Raw genomic sequence first — 24,247 nt, forward strand, 5'->3', positions numbered from 1 at the left:
CTGGATGAACCTCTTGCCCATTAATTAACAGTTACTGCTTACTCTCTTCTTCTTCCCTCACTGGCCTTAGGCTACCACAAAACTGTTTTTTGAGCAACTGAGCGCATGCACACACATACAGACACGTACATGCAAACTATATTCTGCGTCACAGTCTACCTGCTGTGGACTTAAATACCATGTTTTACTTAATGTCTTCCCTGTCAGAGTTGCCTTCTTGAATTTTTTTTTGTTTTCTTTTTGGATCCGTTTTTCAAAAACATGGAGCTTAATGTCATCTTGATTCTTGCTCCCTTTCTTCAGGGATGACTGCCAGTGAGTCCATTTGCTTCAAATTCAATCATCAGTTTGCTTCAAACTCAAATGCCTGTAATAGGAATAATTACCTATTTTCTTGAATTTTCTATTGGGAAAAAAATATTCTTTAATGTAACATGGTAAATAATTAACTTCAGTTTAGTCTCATGTGATAAAATTTAAAAATTGTAACCTAAGAAATTTGAGAGTCCATTGCCTTTATATTTTGTTGAACTAGTACATTTTTGTAACAGTGTAATTATTATATCTTTATTATTATTAACAACAGCAACTATATGTCAGGCAGTATTTGTGAATTTTAAAAAATCTTCGCAGCAAGTATTAGTTCTGTTACTAAATTTGGTTGATCCCAATATGTACTTTTTACCCCTCACATTTTGTCAAAATCCTTTAGTTAAGGTAATAGTAGTCTTCATTCTTTTTTGCTTATATATAAATTTGGTCATAGCAGTTAATAATGTCACTTCATTGAGTGTATTTTTGATACCACATGAATAGAATTTAGTTACAGTTTGAGAAGTTTTCAAAGGAACTACAGTGTTTTTGGTATTGGAAAAAATTGGGGGGTATATAGAAAAGCTTAAAATAGAGTGGCATAACAGATGATGAAGATCATCTAAATAACTAGTTCTTTCAGTAAATGTAAAAATTCTCTATTAAGAAAGAATGTGCTACCAAAAAAAAGCATGTGTGTTTAATTGCAGTCTTTTTCTTTCTCAGTGATACATAAAATGATAGGTTACAATTAATAGCATCTTAGATTTGGCGAAATACAATTTTCCATTTGTATTTCCAATATATACATTTTACAGATAAGGATACTGTGGCTCATAAAGGTTAAATTACTTGCCAGATTTTCATACTGCTAGGAAATAGCAAAACAATATTTCAACGTAGGTTGGTTTGATTCTCCAAATTATGCGCTTTTAACTGCTGTGTTTAGTTCCTTGTGTATGTAATAACTTGAGAGAAAGTTTGTATAATACAAAAAAGCTTTTCTATCCTTAACAGTGGGGTAACTAAACTCTTATCTTTTTTTCTCTTTTGTCCCTACTTCAACTTCTGTTAGCTGTTGACAGGTCTGTGACGGCCAGTCTGAGTGATGCTCGTGATGCCCTAGTGAATGCCGTCATAGACTCCCTGTCAGCTTATCGTTCTTCAGCCCTAAGTAACCAGCAGTCTGGACTCATGGTTCCTTTCTCTCTCCGGCTTTTCCCACTGTTTGTGCTGGCTCTCCTTAAACAGGTAAAGGAATCAAAATCAGAAACTAACACAGTGAAAGTGTCAACAGCCAAAATTTTTGTCCTGTGAACCTCTTTCTCATAGATAACAATTTATAAACTCTGGGAAAAAATACAAAAAATTAACTACCTAAAGGAAAAATACAAAAAATTAACTACCTAAAGGAAAAAATACAAAAAATTAACTACCTAAAGGAAAAATACAAAAAATTAACTACCAAAAGGAAAAAATACAAAAAATTAACTACCTAAAGGATCTGGAGGATGTATGTGAGGAGAAACAAAACTTGGAAGAAGAGGCATGCACATGGTGCACTTCCTGTTATTTCAGCCTGAGGATAGGTGACCTTTAATGTCATGCATAAGGAATAAAACATCAGTAATTTGCACTCTTTCTGGTGTGAAATATTAGATGACAGAGTTTAGGGTAATTACTGCTTCTGAATAGTAAGTGTAGAACCCCAGGACAGATAGAACCAAAGAAAGTGAAAGTCACTCAGTTGTGTCCAACTCTTTGCGACCCCATGGACTACGTAGTCCATGGAATTCTCTAGGCCAGAATACTGGAGTGGGTCGCCTTTCCCTTCTCCAGGGGATTTTCCCAACCCAGGGATCGAGCCCAGGTCTCCTGCATTGCAAGCAGATTCTTTACCAGCTGAGCCATAAGGGAAGCCCATAGGCACTCAGTAAGTAGTTTTTTGAATGAATAAATGGAACATCTTTCATTTCCTATAGTATTCTTTATTTAACAGCGTTTTCTAATCTTCCTTATTTATAGTCAGTGCATTTGTTTTAAGGCAAAGTTTCGTTGCTGTTATCTCTCTGCCTCTTTCTACTCCTTTCCATCAATAGAAATGCCCCAAACCTTGTCTCTGATTTAGTGTTCATGGAACTAATATTCCAGTTGAAACTGACAATTACTTGTTAACTCTATTCTACTAAGTAGCTGTCTTCAAGTTACTAATTTTCTTGGTTGATTTGTGAGCTTTGTTATTATACATTATTTAATTTCTCTAGCTGTGGGAGAGATGAGGATAGTTAACCACCAATCATCATCACTCAGCTTTTACAGAATACTTGGATCTTTAGTTCTTCATACTTCATATGCCTTTTTTTTTTGGCATCTGCAATGTAACTTTATCCTTTTTGTCCTGTTGCTTAGATTTTTATATTACTATTGCTTTATGATAGATTGAATGTTTAGATCTATTTCATTGATTAGGAAGCAGACGCCAGATAGATTGAATGATTTTGCCATGGTCAGATAATTAATATGTCATTAGGTGAGGATATAGCCACAGTTTAGTAGATGTGTGTGACTGATTAAATATATTTTTGTAAGAACAAGTAACAGTAAATTTGTTAATTCTGTTTGAAGATATTCTTTTAACAGCTGATATTTGCAAAATTTTATATGTATTTGTTAAATACCTTTTTTCTGATGGGTGTATTTTTTTGTTATAGAAATCATTTCAGACTGGGACAAATGCACGTCTAGATGAACGCATTTTTGCTATGTGTCAAGTGAAAAATCAGCCCTTGGTTTACCTTATGCTCACAACTCATCCCAGTTTGTATAGAGTTGACAATCTCTCAGATGAGGTAAGATTGATTGATTTTTTTATTCACTTTTACTTACAAGCTTTTCACTTGGGAAGCTCCTGAAAATAGTGCTTTTATTTAAGTTATTAAAGTAATAAGCTTTACTGTTTGTTTCAGATGAATCTTTAGAGAGATCTAAGTAAATGAAGACATTGTCAAATTGACTAGAGCAACCTAAAATTTATTTAAACAGGTTGATCTGAAAGGAGTATCCAGTGTGAAATTACACTTGAATGCCCAGGTCAATGTTTAGTGTAATAATATTCTTGAATTGAAAAGAAAATATTTGTCTAAGTTGTAACATTATTCTCCTTTCATGGGAAATTTACTAGAGTTAAAGCTGCAAGCATGAAAATGTTAAAGATGATTATCTTTCTATAATATATTGTAGTCAAGTTAGAATATATATGTTAGAAGTAATATTTTGGCTAAAAACATTTGAGTTTAAATGTTTTAAGGTACCTTGCATATATGAAGGAGATCTTCTAAGCAAATGAAAATTGTTGATGACATTATTAATTTGTATTACAAAAATAATGACTTAAGATTACTCCTGTGTTTGACAAGTTCAACTGACTGGACCTGTATTTTTCTCAAATTAAAAAGTGGCAAATTAACATAAAAATACAAACACAGTATGTTAGATGTCTATAATATGGAAACCACTAGGAGAAAAATAATGGAGAAGGCAACGGCAACCCACTCCAGTACTCTTGCGTGGAAAATCCCATGGATGGAGGAGCCCGGTAGGCTGCAGTCCATGGGGTCGAGAAGAGTTGGACACGGCTGAGCGACTTCACTTTCACTTTTTACTTTCATGCATTGGAGAAGGAAGTGGCAACCCACTCCGGTGTTCTTGCCTGGAGAATCCCAGGGACGGGGGAGCCTGGTGGGCTGCCATCTCTGGGGTCGCACAGAGTCAGACACGACTGAAGCGACTTAGCAGCAGCAGGAGAAAAATAAATCACTCATAGTATATACATTCAGAGACAAGCACTATTAAGATTTTCAATGGTATATTTATCAGGACTCTCTTTTGCAAGTGAGCTTAGGAAAGAAGCGACTGACTGATGTGGCACTCAAATAGAAACCACAGGAAAGGCGAGGGTCTAAACTAAACTCAGGTCTAACTCAAATTCATAGACTCTGCATTGCTTCACTCTTTCAGACCAGCCTTTAAAAAATAGAGCCTAGATAAAAAACAGAGCCACTTTAAAAAACAGTGGCTCTAGAAAACAGAGCCACTGATAGCTTCCCATCTTTACCATCAGGGAAGGACAAGGCTTTCTTTTCTTAGTTAACATTAATTTTTGATTGGCTGTATTTGGGCTATAGTCTCTCTTGTTCCCCACATGCCCTAAGGCCAGAGGTCTTAAGGTACTGTGACTAATAGGTCCTAGTAGAGCTAAAGCCTGCTGAAGGTAGTACCTCTTGATAGGTCAGTATTTTATTTACTTTCTCCCTTAGATAAGAATCATTAAGTACCAAGTTTTAGTATTTAAATCAAATTTTGGTCAAAAATGGTGTAGTTACGAATAATTTAAGGTGTATATTTTAAGATAGCAGTATTATAGTCAGTGATAAATGATGAACTTCCATTTCTGGACTTATTAAATAAATCTTAAATTGAAGAGAACTAGAAAATTCATTTGCATTAGATTTACTCTTACATCAGGATGTATATATGATCTAAACTACACAATCATCTGTTATCATTAACTAAATTCCAGACTTTATTTGGATGTCACTAATGTATCTAATCAGGATACATGAGTACTGATTACATTTATTGTGTTAGTTTTTAAAATAATAAATTAAGATCAGAGAGTAAATTTGGCTTGACTGGGATCATGATGGCTTTGTTTAGATAAATGATATATATTTCCTCCTCGTCTTTATGTTTAAATATGAATAATTCTGATTTACCTAAATAAATTCCTAAGTCTCAAAGGTAACACTCATTAAACTTCTTTTTATTATTTAATTGTGGCTCCCTAATAGTTATATCTAAAAGCTTTAATCTTTTGCTCAATTTTTAAGGGAGCAATCAGCATCAATGATCGCACTATACCTCAGCCGCCTATTCTTCAGCTTTCGGTGGAGAAGCTGAGCAGGGATGGGGCCTTTCTCATGGATGCAGGTTCTGTGAGTAGTCTTGACTTCTCTCTGTACACTACTACCCTCATTCCTCTTAGTTTCTCTCTTAACGGATTATGTGTTCTTTAATCTATATAGTTTTGTATTCGCCTCCTTCTCCTCCATAGTCTCCTTGCATGCGGAGCATACAGTGTCCTGTCATGGTAAATAGTAGTTATCATTACTTTAGTTGGAGGCTATACAGTTTCAATAAACTAACTTCCCTTTTTGATCTTTTAAAACACAGTGGTTAAAGGTTAAGTCAACATCTCACTGTTAAGCTATATCTCAAAATAATTTTCTTCCTGTCTCCAGGTACTAATGCTTTGGGTTGGAAGAAATTGTGGACAGAATTTTCTCAGCCAAGTTCTAGGAGTTGAAAACTATGCATTAATTCCACAGACCATGGTAAGACTGTGTAATTATAGTGATGGTGGTAGGCTTAAAAGGTGTTTCAAATGATGGCAAAAACATGAACATCCTATTTTGAAATCATAGCTATATTTTAGAGGCATTCTGTAGGTTATTTGGCATTTTTGACTTGCTTGTTCTTATATGTGTATACTATTTTAGTGAGAAAGTAATGAACGTAGTTAATGGCCAAAAAATGTGTGCTGCTGTTGGCAGGAGTTGGCATTAGTGTTAGGACTCTTCTGTTTCTGTGTTTTGTGTTTTTTGCAAGTGATTTCATTGTTCTTTGGCAGAGTCCTTTTAACTGCTGCTTTAGAGTAAGAACTAAGCTAACTGCCACACAAGCCAACGACTTGTGACCAAATCAGTTGGATTTATATTGATTATTGGAGAATGTAATATTGGACTCTGTCACCCACTCTGTAATCTTGAATAAGTCACTAAAAGCCTCATTTGTAAAAATAAGAGCGCTGTTGCTTATGGAGGAATACTTGAAACAACACATGAGAAAGCACACATTAAATCTATGTAACATTTGGATAGTTGTGAATTTTAAAGTTAGAATTAATTATAACATGGTCTTATTTCATGTCATACTTTTCGGTTTCAACTATCAGTTTGTCACCAACTTTGGAATATATTTTATGTCTGCGTCTTGGTCATATTTATGGGTTTAACTTCATTTATAGAAGTCATTAGGAGATTTATGTATTTAAAAGACAAAGGGTTCTATCTAGGAAAAGCACTAGCTTAATGGCTGATCTAGATGACTAGGCTCTTTAGGTAATGAGGAGATAAGAAGTTGTTATATTTGTAATAACTGTCTGAATGGATTACTGAATTCTAGATGTCATAATCAGAAGATAAGAGGTAGCATATTCTTCTAGGTCAGTGTCTGACAAACTATACCTAAGGAGGCCTGCCACCTGGTTTTGTAAATAAAGTTTCAGTGGAGCATAGCCATGTCCATTCACTTACAGTATATAGTCTATGGCTGCTTCAGTGGAACAGTGGCAGAGCTGAGAAGTTGCAACAGAGACCAAATCACCTGCAAGCCTGAAATATTTATTATCTGTTCCTTTAAAAAGTCTGCCTACCGTTTAGGGTAGCGAGAAAATTGTGGTTTGTAGAATCTTAGGCTCTTCCCCAGACCTCCTAAATCAACTGCAGTTCAGTAAGATCCTCAGGTGACTCATATACAAGATAAAGTTTGAAAAGTATTATAGATGATAATTTAGAATAAGTTGTATGTTGCTGGTTTTTGTTTAATAGACAGACCTTCCAGAACTTGATACACCAGAATCTGCCAGAACAATAGCTTTCATCTCTTGGCTTAGAGAGCAGAGACCATTTTACCCAATACTTTATGTAATAAGGTAAGTTGAATTTGTCATTTGTCAATACTAAAGCAGTTTGCTTGGCTTTGCAAGGAAACCTTTGAGTTGAATCATAGGTATGTGTAACCTATTGCAAACTCTAGAAGGATATAGAAAAAAAATTGTATTTTCAATAAATAGTACAAGTTAGTAGTATTAAGTTATGCTTTATATCCATTTATTAGCAAAATAGATGTCAAAGCTTTGTGACAAATCCACTGTTTATTCTACTATTACATTTTGTCTAATATATATAAATATTTGTCTTTTATTCCTAAGGGATGAGAGTCCAATGAAAGCAAACTTCCTTCAAAACATGGTAGAAGACAGAACAGAATCTGCTTTATCATATTATGAATTCCTCTTGCATATACAGCAGCAAGTGAATAAATGAACAAATGAAGATGCTCGACTTAATAATTTCAAAGGAAAGTCACAATAACACAGAACACCTGAGAGTGTGTAATACCTTCCTTTCCTATTAGGTTTGTGGACTAATGTGATGATTATATGTTCTCACTGTGATTTCAACAAACTGTAGCAAATAAAGGAACACAGCGGAGAATCAAACATGCAACTCTGAAATACTGTATTTTTCAAATCAAAATATATCTGCATATGATTGATCACACAAATGACCTTTGTTCTTTGCTGCCAATTATGTTTGAGTTGTTATGGATTGAAGTAAGACAGTATCACAGAGGCAAAGTACACTTTGTAAAATAAAGACTTCTGTGTTCCAAATGTATATTTCTCATTTTTTTCTGAATTTTTGGCTGCTACATTTAAAACCTCACAGGATTAAATGATCTTTTTAAAATAAAAAGATTTTTGAAGTAAATCATATGTTGGAAAACTAGTATCCATCCCCCAGAGTTTTGCTTTTTTTTTTTTTAAAGGAAGGAAAAGGATCATCATGTTAACTAAAACTAGAGTAAATTAACTCTAGTCTAGCTTGAGAAGAATATGAAGTGATACAGTCAAGCTTTGTCAGTATTCTCTATACTTGAAGAACAAAGTCACTGATCTGGAGTGAAAACTCAAGTGGTTTTCTGATTTGACTGCAGAAGACTTGGTTGGACACACTGTCTTGTTCTGCAGTGAAAAAAATCGGAGCTGTCTTCATAAATATGCTGGGACTGGCAATAGTCGGGAGACGAGAAGCATAGTTATCTTGATCCTTTAAGTGGGTTTTATTTGGTACATTTCTGCTCTGTGCTGTATAATAAAAGCATTATATTGGTGAAATGAGTATGAATGAAAGAAATTAAAGATTTCTTAAATGCTGTCTCAAATTCATCAGTAACATTTTCTAAGGAGTTTTATAATTAAATTGGAAGTTGCTCATAAGATTTATTCTTAACATTAAAACTTAATAAAGCATGAATGCCGCTGTTTGGTTTAGTGGATATTAAGATCACACAAATCCGATATATGGAGATTATAAAAGAAACTTGATTTCTGAACATGCTCAAGATACTGCTTTTTGATTTGGCCAGAGAAATATTATAGTAAAAACTATTAAGTGAATTTTGTTTACAAATAGGTAAATTATACATCTGTATATTTAAAGTGGTGTGATAGAATATCTTTAAAAAGAGTTTGGTCCAGTTTTCACAGATTCATCTTGTCTTGTATGAACTTTTTGAAGTAAAAGTTGTTCATGAGTAGTACTTGATGAAAAGATTTTTGTTTCTTTGTTTTAATGGATTAGAAAAATGTGTTTACAATCTTGATCTTACATGATCACCAATGAAATAGTAGCTTTCAGGTTTACATCAATATGAGCTGACTTTAACTGAATTGTTTTGGGTTAGGGAAGAAATAGGTCCCACTAGAGTATATACTACTGCTTGCCAGCCAGATCAGAATAATTGTGTTCTATAAAAATATTATCTCCCTTAAGCAGTGTTAAGGTTTATTTTCAGTATGCAAGTGATACATTGAACTGGAAATTTTCTTGAAAGCTGCTTCCTTTATTAGGAGGCAATTTTCAAATTGTAACTAATTAGAATGCATTTCTATTTTCCCCTCTTCTAAAGAAACTGAGAGTCATTATTATGCACTGATGTTTCTTAAAATAACTAAAATTCTGTTCATAATGTGAATTTTAAATGTTGATATTGTAGGTCCTTTTTTAATAGTAGTAATGAATCTTCCAGAGGGGAAAGTTTGTGCTCCTAGGGACAGTAATCTTCCTTGTGCCTCACTTTCATCCCTAAGTGGGTATGACTCTTGTTATTACCACATGCTTTGTTGGTATATTTCACAAATTTACTTTAAAAAAATTATTTTAGATATTGCATAACATGTGCAATCCAGAATAATTTTATAGTAGCCAGGTCATAAAAAACATAACTTTAGTAAGAATTCACAATATTTGTTCTCCCAGTAATGAGGGAATGAATGACTCTTTTGGAGATATTGATATTAATCAGTTATTTTTTGCAATATTGGATGTTACTTTAGTTTTTTTTTAAGTAGGGCACTACCTGCTATCTCATCTTGAATTACTTTTTGATGTAAACAACTAATATTTACACTCTGCCGTATTTTTTTTATTGTAGTTGTAAATTATGAAAGATCCTTGAATTTTCTACAGATCTACAACTACTGAAGTGATTGACAAGGGCAATCTTGGTATTTAAATCTGAGTGGCAGTTCTACCATAAAAAGTACTCTATTTTTCTAATTTCTAGGATTTTTAAAATAATATTTCTGTAAGTCTGGCACATTAATAATTCACTCAAGCTGTACCATTTATTTAGTTTGCCTATATTTCATTGTTTTAATTTAATGTAATGTATTGAGTCTAATAGACTGTTTTACAATAATTAGAATAAAAGATTTTTCTTCTAATCAAAGATGCATAACAGCTGTTATCTAGGGGACCACCAAATGTGATTTCAGGATTTTGTTAACTATTACAAGTATAATCCTTATGTAGAAATTTTAATTTTGTAAAGTAGTGTATAATATTGTAACATTAAATTCTTGTTTTCAAATTCAAATATGTACTGATATTCAATGTGCTGTGTTAAATCTTGCTTCTCTGAAATGTTAGAGACAAGATGTCTTCCTTTTTACAGTTTGTAATTCTGTTTTTTTCCTGTAAAAAAAAAAGTCATTTGTAACCCATGCAAATAATCGTTTGAACAGTGCTAACTTATCGATTTGGCTATTCAATAAAGTTAATTGAAAGAGCTTCATACTGTGGTTATGTATTTAAATTGACATTGAATAACTTGACAGTCACTGAGTAGTTCTATGTTGTACATCTAAAGTCAGTAGAAAAATACTATTGAAGACGCTTTAAACCTAAGTCAGAGTCTGGGATTTCATAATCCTAATTCTAGATGCTCACTCTTCAAGAACAGCTAGGTTTAAAATTCTAGATTGAAGGGGTTTAAATTTTTTTATTTTTTAATTCTCAATATGTTCAAGTTACTACTCTATTGTCTTGTGTCCCTTTTGTTACTGATATGATGCCTACTGTAAGTCTAATTGGAGAAGGCAATGGCACCCCACTCCAGTATTCTTGCCTGGAAAATCCCATGGACAGGGGAGCCTGGCAGGCTGCAGTCCATGGGGTCTCAAAGAGTCGGACACGACTGTGCGACTTCACTTTCACTTTTCACTTTCATGCATTGGAGAAGGAAATGGCAACCCACTCCTGTGTTCTTGCCTGGAGAATCCCAGGGACGGGGGAGCCTGGTAGGCTGCCGTCTTATGGGGTCTCACAGAGTCAGACATGACTGAAGCGACTTAGCAGCAGCAGCAGCAGTAAGTCTAATTGTTATTTGAAAGATAATCAGTTAGCTCTTAACGATTTTTCTTTTATCCTTAATATGCTATAGTTGTAATAGTTTTACTTGTTGTGTTTAGTTGCTAAGTAAGTAGTGTCTGGCTCTTGTAGCCCTCTGTCCATGCAATTTCCCAGGCAAGAGTGCTAGAGTGGGTTGCCATTTCCTGCTCCACAGGATTTTTTCAACCCAGGAATCAAACCTGTGTCTCCTGCGTGGCAGGAGGATTCTTTACCACTGAGCTGCCTGGAAAGCCCAGTAGTTTCACTACTCTGAGTTTATTGTTTATCCTGCTTGTTTTTCAGTGCATGCTTTAATCCGGAGATCCTTGTCTACTTTCAATTCTAGAAAATTCTCACTTTTTAAAATTTTATTTTTAAAAACTAGGTATAATTGACATATAAAGTTATTTTTTTTAAGTTTTTGCTTCAGTCATTCCCTCTATTCTTTCCCTTCAGAATTCCTTTTTGATGTATGTTTTTACTAATTCTGCTTGTGACTATGTCCAGTTGAAGTTTAATCTCATCTATTGAATTTTATATTTGTGTAACTTTTTGATTAATTTCTGCCTATTCAGTAATGTATTAAAACTGTTCTATAAAATTCTGGGGGTGGCTTTCCTAGTGACTCAGATGGTAAAGAATCCGCCTGTGATGCAGGAGACCCGCCTTCAATCCCTGGGTTGGGAAGATCCCCTGGAGAAGGAAATGGCAACCCACTCCAGTATTCTTGCCTGGAGGACCCATGGTCAGAGGATCCTGGCAGGCTACAGTCCATGGGGTCACAAAGAGTCGGACACGACTGAGCAACTAACACACATAAAATTCTGGAGTGAATTCCAATTCTGATTTTTAATTTGGGTAGCAGAATTTAAATGTTCATTAGAATGTTTGCTTTTCATGTTTCTTAGAATTTGGATTTCTAGGCTCATTTGATTGAGAGGGTTATTCTTTTCAGTTTAGCACATCTCTCTCTGTCCAGGCTTTCCCTCTCCCTGTCTATGGGTTTTCTAGTTGCATTTTCAAAAAACCAGGGCTATTGGTGATGTTTTAGGGCTCCTATTATGCAGTGATTTGAGGATATCACCATTCTCGTCACCAACAGTGGGAAGTCAACAGCCCTGTCTTCTGCTTTTCTATTTATTAAGCTGAAATCCAATAGAAAATGATATTTTGAATATTTTTCAGAGAGGGCAGACCTCATACCTTGCCTGGAGAATCCCGTGGACAGAGGAGCCTTGCAGGTATAGCCTATACAGTTCATAGGGTTGCAAAGAGTGAGACATGACTGACGTAGCATGCACAGACAGACCTCAAGCGTGAGTTTGTCCTGTCCATCCCTTTGTCTCTTGTGGAACACTTTGAGTTCCTCTTACACATAGATTGTGCCATCACTGCCTGTTTCTGGATCTGTAGCCCAGCAGGCACCTGTGCTATGTTTCAGATACTCATATCTGTTGAAATGTTTCTCTTGTTTTTGAGGTCCTATTTTTTTCCCTTTATGTTTTTAAATGTTACTGGCTGCTGTGTGTAGTAGAGAAGTGTCCAAGCATGAACTTACTGCCAACTTTTAACCCCAGAATCTGAATTATTTTATTACTTATGACTCAATCTATTCAGCTTTGTAGCTACAGTTAGTCAATAAAGTATTAATATTAGCCTAACTTAACAATGCTGCTGCTACTGCTGCTGCTGCTAAGTCGCTTCAGTCGTGTCCGACTCTGTGCGACCCCATAGATGGCAGCCCACCAGGCTCCCCCGTCCCTGGGATTCTCCAGGCAAGAACAATGCCAGGGTCAAATAAAAATCACATAAAACTCATTGAAATGCCAAGTTTCGACACTTTCTCTAAAAGAAAAATTTGTGCACCTATGCAGGTAAATTTATTCTAGTGCTGTCAGTGCTAGGCATGGGGTAAAATTGGTCAATTTTTTTTAATGGGGAAAAAACAGATTTTAAATATTTTTAAGGAAAAGAAATCAAGATATAACATAAAAATTAAAGAGGAGGTGGACTTGCCCTTGTAAAGTTCTGTAGTAAGGGAGACATGAATTGTTAAGTATGCACATCATTTAGCAAGGAATCATACCACTGAGAAGCACTAGGAAATTTAATAACTATAGAAACCTCATAGAGAAAGTTCCCCAGAAACAAGCATGTAATATGAAATCTTGACCCTTTAAATTCTTACCTGACTTCATCAGCATCATACATCAACACATCTATCTAAATCAAAATATTAACTTGGTTTCTATATGCTATCACAAGTGGAAAAAAAACCTGTTTACCCTGTAATTGTATTTGTTTATTTTGCCATGAGACCTTAGTTCCCCAACTAGTAATTGAACCCACACCCCCTGAAGTGGAAGTGGAGTGTTAACCACTAGACTGCCAGGGATCCCCAAATTGTAATTGACCATGACTCATCAGGACTTTATCAAGTTCTGCACATTTATTACCAGGAATTATTTCAATTGTAGAATTTTTAAAGGCACAGTCTGGCCCTCAGAGATGTATATCTGTACAGATATGCAAGGAAACCTTTTCTGATACTTTAAAATTACTAACTAGGGCATGTCCCTGGAGATTCAGCTATCATCCAAACAGAGGAAATGTTCAATTTCAGTGTTTATACTTGAGCTCCTTTTTTGCTGAATCCAAAAAAAGATTGCCATTTGTTTTTACACTTTTTTTCAAAATCCTTTTCTGACTGGGAAAGGGTCAAGTGACTAAACAGTTTAAAAGAGTATTTTATTACCTTCTATCTAGTCAGGATTTCACAGGCTTCCTGACTTGAAGCAAGCTCATGTAGCAGGCTTCATTGCAGGGGACACACTGGGCTGCTTCACCCTCTGCAGCCTCAGATGTGATCTGACCATGGCATCTCTCAAGAGCTGACAAGGATTCAGTTCACTCATTTACTTATTCACTTAGTCATTACTGCCCACCAGGGCTGCATTACAACTTTTGTGGGCTGTAGCAGTACTTTGCTTTTGTGGGCTCCTTCCTCTATAAAAGCGCACTTAAAATTATACTTGATGACTGTGTCAGTATGATAATGACTGTGTCAGTATGATAATGCCTGCCATCCAGGCTGGATTCATCATTATATATAAATTATAACTGCATTTTCCTTCTCATTTAAATTCAAACTAAATGAACTTATTTAGAAACAAACAAAGAAAACAAACTTATGGTTACCAAAGAGGAAAAGGCAGGGGAGGGATAAATCGGAAGTAATGGAGTTAATAGATGCACACTTTCATATATAAAATTGATAAACAGCCAAGATTTACTGTATAGCACAGGGAACTGTATTTGGTATCTTATAACAAACTATAATGGAAATAATAATTTTAAAAAGAATATAGGGAAGTATATATGTGTGTACATACCAAATAAGCCTAAATAGTTTTATATCTTTATAAAACTCATTGAAAATGCCAAGTTTTGACACTTCCTCTAAAAGAAAAATTTGTGCAACTATTCAGGTAAACTTAATCTAGTGCTCTCAATGCTAGGCATGGGGTAGAGTGGTTAATTTTTTTTTAATGGTGGAAAAATTAAAGATTTTTAAAGGAAAAGCAAAAAATAACACACAAAAATTTTAAAAATGGAGATGGACTTGCCCTTGTAAAGTTCTGATACCAGGGGAAATTTTTCTTGAGATGTCCCAGAGCCCTTTTGCCTTGCCATGCCCAGTTGCTTCAGTTGTGTCTGACTCTTTGTGACCCTATGGACTGTAGCCTGCCAAGCTCCTCTGTCCATAAAATTTTCCAGGCAACTGGAGAGGGTTGCCATTTCCTACTCCAGAGGATGGAATGCAGATTCTTTTCCACCGCACCACCTGGGAAGCCCATCATACATATGGTGGCTCAGATGGTAACGAATCTGCCGCAACGCGGGAGACCTAGGTTCAGTCCCTGGGTAGGGAGGATCCCCTGGAGAAGGACATGGCTACCCACTCTAGCATTCTTGCCTGGATCATAGCATGGACAGAGATGCCTGGCAGGCCACACAGAGTTGGAAAGGACTGAAGGACTAACACCTTCACATATATACACCAATTACTTTGCTGTACACTGGAAACTAACACAATCTTATAAATCAACTTTGCTTCAATAAAAAATTCAAATTAAAACATTTTTTTTGGGCCCCTATTGTATGCTGTCAACATGGTGTAATGGATAAGGCACCCTTGTTGAGGGCCTACACTGTTCTAAGAGCTGCAGCCCTAGATAAGAACACAGTGATTGTCTTCATGGAGCTTATATTTTACGAAGTGGGAAGCAGATAATAAAAGTACATTCAGCTTGAGAGTCAGTTGTAACTGTTAAGGACAAAGGGCAGATAAGGAGAACAGAGAGTGTTGAGTCGGGGCGACAATATAGAGTGGACAGGGAAGGCTTCACTGGGAAAGTCTTCATCAAAACAGGCATGCATTTGGTAGAAGCACTGCTGAAGATGAGGAACCAGCACCAAGAACAAATCCCAGCCGCAACGCTCCATAAAGCGTCGCTCTCGAAGTTACGTATTCCCGACGTCTCTAAGCGAGCCCGAAGGTCACTGGAAACCAGTACCTGCCACTCCAAGCTCCATTTTGCTTCCTGGCATCAGGTAGGCGGAGTCTATTCCTTGCTCACACGTTTCCAATGGGTCAAACCGGATGCCGGGTTTCTTCACCTCCGAAGTGAACGGCGACGGGGCCCGATGGCGGGGGAGGAGCATTAAGGACCAGCCCAGGCGGGAGGAATTAGAGCGGCCAAGGATGCCCTTACTCAAGATGGCGGCGCAAAGCTCGCGCTTGGTCCCGACAGGCGGCGCGCCCGTTTACGCTGCATGTGCGGCCCTGCGCTCTGGGGGGCGGGTCCACAGCGGAAGGGGCACGCACGGCCTGCGGCCCAGTCTGAAGTCTGGGGCGCCGCGGCTGCCGCTCACGTCATCGTCACCACTCCTGGACAGTGGAGGGGAAGATGGAGGCGGCCGCCGTCGCTACCGACAGCGGGGACCGGCCGAGGGCCCCGGCTGGTTCAGGCCTGTCGGCTTCCCAGCGTCGGGCGGAGCTGCGGCGGAGAAAGCTGCTCATGAACTCGGAACAGCGCATCAACCGAATCATGGGCTTTCACAGGCCTGGGAGCAGCGCGGGTGAGAACCTCCGTTCCCCATAGTTTCCCGCCCATCCCTTTTGAGTCTTGGGGATCATTTTTCCTTGCCCTCCTCCACCCCTTGACTTTTCTGACTAAGCCCTGCTCTCTGACCTCTCCTCCGGCCCCGCCCCTTTGATGAGGTCCCAGGTTCTCACTTCTTCACCGCAGGACGTTTCTTGTATCTCTCCTTAGTTTTCCGCCGCAAACTGCAATGCTCTCGATCCTGAGACCCTCTGCCGTGGTATACTCTCTGCGCACTGACGCTGAGGCGGCCCCAACCCTGCCCTCGTCACCCCCTCGCCTCTCTTGAAGGGCGCACGTTTTATTCCCAGACTGCTCTACCTGGCGTGCCCGTCAGGAAGATTGCCTGTCTTTCTTTCCCTTGTCAATGCTTTCCCTTCCAGTGCCTTCCCTACCGTCTGCCTTCTTTTTGCTGTCGGCCCCCATGAGCTTGTCTTTACTGAACTGCCCCTGTAGTCTGTCCGACGTGAATCACGGCCCCATATCCGGGTGTCTGTGCGGTGCCCTCGACACTCATCTGCAGGCCTTCTTAAACAGGCGAAAAAAATTGGAGCGACCATTCTTTAGAGACCCAACAAGGGAAACGTGCCCATGAGAGGCCTTATCTCGTAATGTGCAGAGATTGATATGAATGATGTCAGGAGCTGCCTTCAACACATTTCTCCCCCAATGACATGTACAGTGGGTTTCTTAAAAAAATTTTTTTTTCCCTGTGAGTATTTACTGTACACTCTTTCATTTCTATTTAGTGTTGCCTCTAATATTTGGCCTTCAGTCACTGGCTGCAAGTTCCTTAGATCCTTGTGACTTTTGCTCTGTGGGGCTTTAGATATATAACTCAGAATTTTTAGACAGTTCACAGATTTGCCACTGAAAACTGCCAAGAGAGGTAAGAGCCGTATTTCAAATTCTAGAACAATTGTTAGGAGACACATTTTCTCCTTTAATGGTTAATAGCAGAATATTCTTTCCTAAAGCATTTTCTTTGTTCTTTTGCTTTGAGATTTTTATTTTATCTGTCATTAAAGGTTCCCCGCCCTTTGTTTTGTTTTAAACTAGAACAGCATCCTAAAAGTGCTGAAGTACCTTCTAATGTCTCCTAGATTACAGTAGAAGGGTTACGCAAACTGGTAGCAGGAGGATATGCCACACCCTATGCTGATCGGACTCTGGATTCAGAAATGTAATATTAAAAATAGTGGTTTTAGAATATCTCCGTTCCTAACTCTTTCCCAACTTGTCTATTAGCTTTGTCTTCTGTCCCCAAAATTTGGGTTATATCCTCTGAAAGAATACTGTCTTTGACATTTTTTGTGTGTAGAGGAAGGAATTTGTTTCTTTATGAAGGATCAGTATTAATTCAGAGGCTGCCAAATTTTAGCTCTAGTGGCATATTTTTAAATATTAAAAAGAAAGATGTTGGCCAGTATGTAATACTTAAGGCTTCTAAATTTCTTTTCTCAGAAGAAGAAAGTCAAACAAAATCAAAACAGCAGGACAGTGATAAACTGCACTCCCTCACCATTCCTTCGGTTTCAAAGCGAGTAGTGCTGGGTGATTCAGTCAGTACAGGACCGACTGACCACAGTGGAGTGGCTGAGGTAAAGGGAACTCAGCTGGGAGACAAACTGGACTCTTTCATTAACCCTTCTGAGTGCAGTAATGATATAAGCCTTGAGCTCCGGCAGCGGAACAGAGGGGACCTGACAGCCGACTCTGTCCAGAGGGGTTCTCACCACGGCCTGGAACAGTACCTCTCCAGATTTGAAGAAGCAATGAAGCTAAGGAAACAGCTGATTAGTGAAAAGCCCAGTCAAGAAGATGGAAATACAACAGAAGAATTTGACTCTTTTCGAATATTTAGATTGGTGGGCTGTGCTCTTCTTGCCTTTGGAGTTAGAGCTTTTGTCTGCAAATATTTGGTAAGAAACAGTGGAAAATGAAAATTGGTTATAGTAGTGAGTGCTTTTAATCCATAAGATTCATTTCTAATATTAATGTAATATTTGTGATCCATGTGACTGTTTGGAGATGTGTTATAAACTTCTGTTTGCCTTAGGTACAGAATGAAGTGTTCCAGTTAAATACAGAGCCTGATGATAATGCTAAAATCTTTTTATATGCTAAGTACCATTTTAAGTGCTTTACATATATTAATTCATTTAACCTCATCCTTATGAGCCAGGTAGCATTTGAATCTGTTTTGTAGATTGAAGGGAATGAAGACTCAGGTGAAATCATTTGTACAGGGTCACATTACTAAGTGACAACTGGGATTAAACCCAGGCAGTTTCATTCTAAAACCAAAGGGTAAATTACCTACATATCCTATATATTAATTACCGCTTTTCAGATAACTTGAAATACTAAAATGCAGTTTTGGTCCAGAACGTGATGTAATGTTTTTAGGGTTCAGAGGCATTCAGCATTTTATAATGTTGTACTGCTACCATAATAGCAGTCCATCATGTACCCTGAGATGCCAGTGGCTGTTCAGTGAAGGGGAGGGTGTGTTTTACTGTTTACAGTATGTGAAGAAAAGAAAAGCACAACTCGTAGATCAGTGTCTTGCTCTTTGAGGTGTTTCCATTCAGTAGACATTTTAAGAATACCTACCAAGTACCAGGCACATAAGTAAATTTTCAGATAATTAAGGTTAATGTTAATTTACTTATGTGCCTGGTGCTTTTTTTTTTTCTTTTTGGCTTCAGGGGGGTCTTTATTAAGTGATGCTTTCGTCTCAAGTCTCTGCCAGGGACTGGAAGTGGGAGTGATCCCACTCCCCCTAGGCTGTCCCAGACTTGCCTTCTTAGAGGAAGGATGCAGGAAGCCTGCTGTCCCCTGAGAACAGCCTGGGAAGCTGGGCTAGCGCTGGGGTGGGGAACAGCAGAGCTGAGACCCCCCCCTCCACCCTCAATAGATGTGCTTTCAAATTGTCAGTTAAATACCTCTAGATGAGAGGGATGTTTCTGCATAATGTATTATACATCAGTGGCCACCAAATACTTTAAATTACTTAAAAGGTCAGTTTTTGAGAGAGAGGCATTTTGGGGAATATCGAAGGAGTATCCTCCCTCATAAAACACGAGAAAAATGCTTTATGTTAAGGAAATCACAGCTCTGTATTTGTCACCCTTTTGCAGAAACAAGACTGCTTTCAGCCACTAAAATTAAATTTTTATTACAGTGTTTTTGCTTGGAATTTTATCACTGCTGTTAGTCTGATTTATTGTTATTTGAATGATTATGTTGGAAATATGTAACTTTATCTTCTCTCTTCACAGTCCATATTTGCTCCATTTCTTACTTTACAACTTGCATACATGGGACTATACAAATATTTTCCCAAGGTAAATTGATTTTTTTTCTAAATTGGATGATATATTTAGATTGATTAATGACTAGATGATTTTAAGAACTTTTAAAAAAGTATTTATACTTATGGTTTAAATCAGTGCTATTCAGATTTGTTTGGCTCACCACTGTGGATCTTCAAACTATTTGTTTCTGTTTGTACTAAGTTCAGTTTGAAAAGTAATTAGTAACTTTTATAGCAATTTGACATTACTGTAACATTTTTATTGTATTTTACAAAAAATGTTAGTCCACGATGGACTGGGGAGAAACCTCATTACAGTTTGAATAGTACTTGTTGCAATTTGACATTACCGTAACATTTTTATTGTATTTTACAAAAAATGTTAGTCCACAATGGACTGGGGGGAAAGCCCAGTAATAACAGAGTTTGAATAGTACTTGTCTAAGAAAGTGTTTAATTACTTAGTAAATTTAGTAATACATTTTGTTTCTAATAGCGAAAGTTAATTTAAAAATGGCTTCAGTTATCTTCCGTTAGTGTGGTCCTTTCTGAGCACTTAATAACAGGGCACTTTATCTCTAATGCCAAGGGTCTGATAACTTGCAAAACACACTTGGCCATACTTAGCAGAATTATGAGGAGTATCATTGTTGACCTGGTCCACTTGACTATAGTTATACTATGGGACTTGGCTTGCCAGTATAGAAGATAAGCTAATTTGAGTAATTGTGTTTTGTGTGAGATTTTTGCTAAAATATGGCTACTTGACTGTTTGCTTGAAGTGAAGTGAAGTGAAGTCGCTCAGTTGTGTCCGACTCTTTGCGACCCCATGGACTGTAGCCTACCAGATGCCTCTGTCCCTGGGATTCTCCAGGCAAGAATACTGGAGTGGGTTGCCGTTTCCTTCTCCAGGAGATCTTCCCAACCCAGGGATCAAACCCAGGTCTCCCGCGTTGCAGGCAGATGCTTTACCATCTGAGCCTCAATGCACTGATAGACCTCATGTGTGTGTTTAATAGATCTGAAACATATTTTTGAGGGGTCATATCGTCAAATACTCAAAGTAAGAGTAAAGAAGGATAAGTAATTTCATTTTTTAATTGAAATGTGTTTGTGATATATATATATATTTATTGATCCTCTCCAAGAATGTAATTTTAATTAAAACATTTGTTTAAACGTTTGCCCTTGAAACATTGATTTTAGTTTTCCAGTAGCACAAGTTTGGAAGCAACCTAAACGTCTACTAATAAGTGACTAGTTTAAAAAAATTATGGTGTGTCCATTCAGAATGGTAAAGGTCTCCATCTGCTGATAATGGTAGCTTGTCAAGAAATACTAAGATAAAAATATAGACTAGCATCTGTAGTATACTCCTTTTTTTGTAAAAGGAGGAAAATTATATGTATTTTATTTTGCTTGTGTATGTGTAAAGAAACTGTGGAAGAATATTACATGAAATTATTAACAGTGGTTATTTATGATAGAGTGTGTATCGGTTACTAGCGAAATGGGCGAGTGAAAAGGGAAATTACTGTACAATTTTCTTTTAACAAAACATTTTGCTGTAATAGGTCTCAAAAGAAAAATCGAAAGAATTATGCGGTTAACACCTGTTTAGTTACCACCTAGATTCTGTAATGAAAATTTCATTATATGTATCATATATTTACTCAGTTTTCTATACCTCTTCAATGCATCACTCTTTAAAAATACATCTTTCTTTTTTTGGTGCATTGTAAAGTATGTTGTAGATGAAGACATCAACATATTTTTCCGCTACACGTTTCAGCTTACATATCAACAAAAATTCAGTGTTTCTTTATGGTTCTTTTTCTTTATTTTGAGGTAAAATTTCCACACATTGAAATGCTCAAGTCATTATTATTATACCTTTAATGAGTTTTGACAACTTGTGAAACCCAAATCCTTTCAAGATTTAGAACATTACTGTCAGGAAGTTCCACCATGCTCTTTTCTAGACAGTCCCAGCTCTCGTACCATGAAGGGCTGATTTTCTTTTTCCTACCGTAGATTAATTTTAGCTGTTTTAGCACTTAATGTAAATGGGATTGTTCCAGTACATACTTCATGCAAGGCTTCTTTCATTCTACATTGTATTTTTGAGATTCATCCATATTGTTGAGTGCATCAGTAGAATCATTGTCTTTTTCTGAGTAATACTCCATTGACTGAGTATATCCACTTATTTATCTAATTTTCCATTGATGGGCATGACTAAAGCAACTAAGAACTTTCTTGAATGAGTTTTTTGTGGACATAAGTTTTGATTTCCCCCATGGATAACTACAGCTTTTTATATTTTAAAATTTTTTGCACCGTGTGATTGGATTTGGTGATACTGAATCATTAAATTAAATGAAAATTCAGCCTTGAATCTCTTAAAGAACGAGACTAGAAAATTAAACTAGGAAATAAATGTTTAATGAATAAATGTTTGTATCTTATTGCATAGGACTTTCCTGATGACTCAAGTGGTAAAGAATCTGCCTGCAGTGCAGGAGACACAGGAAATGTGGGTTCCATCCCTGGTTTGGAAAGATCTTTGGAGAAGGAAATGGCAGCCCACTCCAGTACTCTTGCCTGGAAAGTCCCCTAGACAAAGGACCCTGATGGGCTACAGTCCATAGGGTCACAGAGTTGAATATGACTGAGCTTGTGTGCGCACACACACACACATCCTATTACATATGAAATCAAACGTGAATTCTTTGCATGGCAGTTAAGCTTGACTCTACAGAATGTTCCTTTGATTCTGTTACAAATGATTGACTGTCCTCCAGAACACCTATCACTTTTCTAACTTTTGTTGTCATGAGACTTAACCCTACAATTGGATTTATCTACTTACTTCTGCTCCTCTAAATCTTGCTCGTTCTCAAATGCCTGTTTTTTTTTCTTTAATTTGAAGGCCTGCTTTTTAATTCTACTTCCTCCTGAAATCCTTCTGTATGCTTTATTTGTACATAAAATACTGAAGTAATGTCTATTTCCTTTGAGCCACTATAGCACACAATATCCATGTCATTTATTTAGCAAGTATTTATGTCCTGTCTGGGAATGCTTTCCTATTTTTGTCTTAAACTTTTGTATATATCTTATATTTATATCCTAACCTCCAAGATGGGACATTTTTTTAAACTTCTGATAGCAAGAATAGTGTCTTTTCCTTATTGCCAAGCAGTTTGTTCCTTTACATATTATATGCTTAGTAAATGTTTGTTAATATATTGTTGATTGATGTCTTAAAATTTCATTAACAGTTTTGAAATCAGGCAAATTTAACAGCACTGATGTTTTTTATAGAGTTTAAGTAGTCTTCTGAAAGCTGTAATATTTATTCAAGTCTTTCTCTATGCAGAGTGAAAAGAAGATAAAGACAACAGTACTAACAGCTGCACTTCTATTATCTGGAATTCCTGCTGAAGTGATAAATCGATCAATGGATACTTACAGCAAAATGGGCGAAGTTTTCACAGATCTCTGTGTCTACTTTTTTACTTTTATCTTTTGTCATGAACTGCTTGATTACTGGGGCTCTGAGGTACCATGACGCCTGCAGAACTCAGCAAGAAAAGCTTACAAAAAATAATTTCTATATTGCAGTGTCTTTAAAGGAAGAATATTGGTTTACACCTTCATGTAATTCTTTTACTTTTTGGATTTGTAAGACCACTTGATTAGGAATGGAGTGACTGGTTACCTGACTAGAAAGGATTGAGTTTGTATTAATACTGATGCGATGATTAGAATACCAGTGTCAGTAATTGATTTTTCTTGTTTGATTAGAATTCCTAGTCTACACTTTTTCCTAACTTCTTGGATTTGTGATTTATCTTTTGGGAGCTGAGCTTGTGCTTAAGAGGGCAGATGAATGTGGTCTCAGCCGGTCCTAAGAACTGCTTCTTGTATTTGTATTGTTTTGTCCTAAGAAATGGAGCCATCTTAAAAATAAAATGGAAGAACTCAAAGTGTCTGTTAAGTTTGCACATTTTAACTTATAAGGGCTGCATAAGGTAACCATGTTGAGTCAGCATTTTCATTTTTATTCCAGCACAAATATTTAATGGAGGAAATGATTAAGAGTCATACATGTGAAATTAATAGGTATTTATGAAATCTTTCCGAAAATTTTTATTAGCAAACTTCAAAATTGAGTTTTCGATTTTCAGAAGTATTTTTTTTAACCAGTAAAATAGAATGATTAGATATAAAAATGGGCTTTGAAAAATTGACTTAGGAATGCAACCCAATAGGAATATATCCTTTTTTAACTAACTTAACACTATCATTGGAGAAGGCAATGGCACCCCACTCCAGTACTCTTGCCTGGAAATCGTATGGACAAAGGAGCCTGGTAGGCTGCAGTCCATGGGGTCACTAAGAGTCGGACACGACTGAGTGACTTCACTTTGACTTTTCACTTTCATGCACTGGAGAAGGAAATGGCAACCCACTCCAGTGTTCTTGCCTGGAGAATCCCAGGGACGGGGGAGCCTGGTGGGCTGCCCTCTATGGGGTTGCACAGAGTCGGACACAACTGAAGCGACGTAGCAGCAGCAACAGCAACACTGTCATATTTGGAAGGTTTGTCTTAAAAGAGTATAAAGCACAACTGTAATGTCATTTGGTATTACATTTCTCTAGTTTTTTGTATAGTCTGTTTAATTCTTGTGATATTAAAAACACACATGCCTTTTTTTTTAAATTACTCAAAGCCTTTTTATTTTGAACCACAATAATGGACAATAAGTATAGCACTTTAAGTCTATTCCTCTCACTCAGAGTGAGATTACAAGCCCACATTTTCCCCTAAGTCCATAGAAATCTAATATCTGGAGGATTAGATAGCA

At 36.9% G+C, this 24,247-nt stretch overlaps 2 protein-coding genes across 3 annotated transcripts in view; both read left to right on the forward strand.

Annotated features, from left to right (window-relative positions):
- The window catches only part of SEC24A (SEC24 homolog A, COPII coat complex component), a 69,552-nt gene extending 59,303 nt beyond the window's left edge, over positions 1 to 10,249 (forward strand). The window contains exons 18-23 of the mRNA XM_068979594.1: positions 1,388 to 1,563; positions 3,024 to 3,161; positions 5,202 to 5,306; positions 5,613 to 5,705; positions 6,981 to 7,084; positions 7,364 to 10,249. Coding sequence (XP_068835695.1) covers positions 1,388 to 1,563; positions 3,024 to 3,161; positions 5,202 to 5,306; positions 5,613 to 5,705; positions 6,981 to 7,084; positions 7,364 to 7,478 — 731 coding nt within the window. The 3' untranslated portion in view covers positions 7,479 to 10,249. The remainder of the gene's footprint in view (positions 1 to 1,387; positions 1,564 to 3,023; positions 3,162 to 5,201; positions 5,307 to 5,612; positions 5,706 to 6,980; positions 7,085 to 7,363) is intronic.
- A 5,493-nt stretch (positions 10,250 to 15,742) lies between these two features.
- CAMLG (calcium modulating ligand) lies at positions 15,743 to 23,323 on the forward strand. 2 transcript variants are annotated; one of them, XM_068980725.1, is made up of 4 exons: positions 15,743 to 16,031; positions 17,522 to 17,976; positions 19,339 to 19,404; positions 22,756 to 23,323. In XM_068980725.1, the coding sequence occupies exons 1-4, from the start codon at positions 15,860 to 15,862 to the stop codon at positions 22,945 to 22,947; spliced, it is 885 nt and encodes a 294-aa protein (XP_068836826.1). In that variant the 5' UTR covers positions 15,743 to 15,859; the 3' UTR covers positions 22,948 to 23,323. The 2 variants fall into 2 exon arrangements, with proteins under 2 accessions (XP_068836826.1, XP_068836824.1); XM_068980723.1 differs by having other exon boundaries at positions 15,745 to 16,031; positions 17,519 to 17,976.
- Positions 23,324 to 24,247: the final 924 nt, after the last annotated feature.

Source organism: Capricornis sumatraensis, chromosome 9 (assembly GCF_032405125.1).
Source record: "Capricornis sumatraensis isolate serow.1 chromosome 9, serow.2, whole genome shotgun sequence".
In the NCBI taxonomy this organism is placed as follows: domain Eukaryota; kingdom Metazoa; phylum Chordata; class Mammalia; order Artiodactyla; family Bovidae; genus Capricornis; species Capricornis sumatraensis.

Bases quoted from the DNA above. Each gene is read 5' to 3' on its own strand.
- CAMLG (XM_068980723.1), top strand. From the start codon at position 15,860: ATGGAGGCGGCCGCCGTCGCTACCGACAGCGGGGACCGGCCGAGGGCC. The intron at 16,032-17,518 runs GTGAGAACCTCC...TTCTTTTCTCAG, and splicing joins CAGGCCTGGGAGCAGCGCGG to AAGAAGAAAGTCAAACAAAA. The intron at 19,405-22,755 runs GTAAATTGATTT...TTCTCTATGCAG, and splicing joins TATACAAATATTTTCCCAAG to AGTGAAAAGAAGATAAAGAC.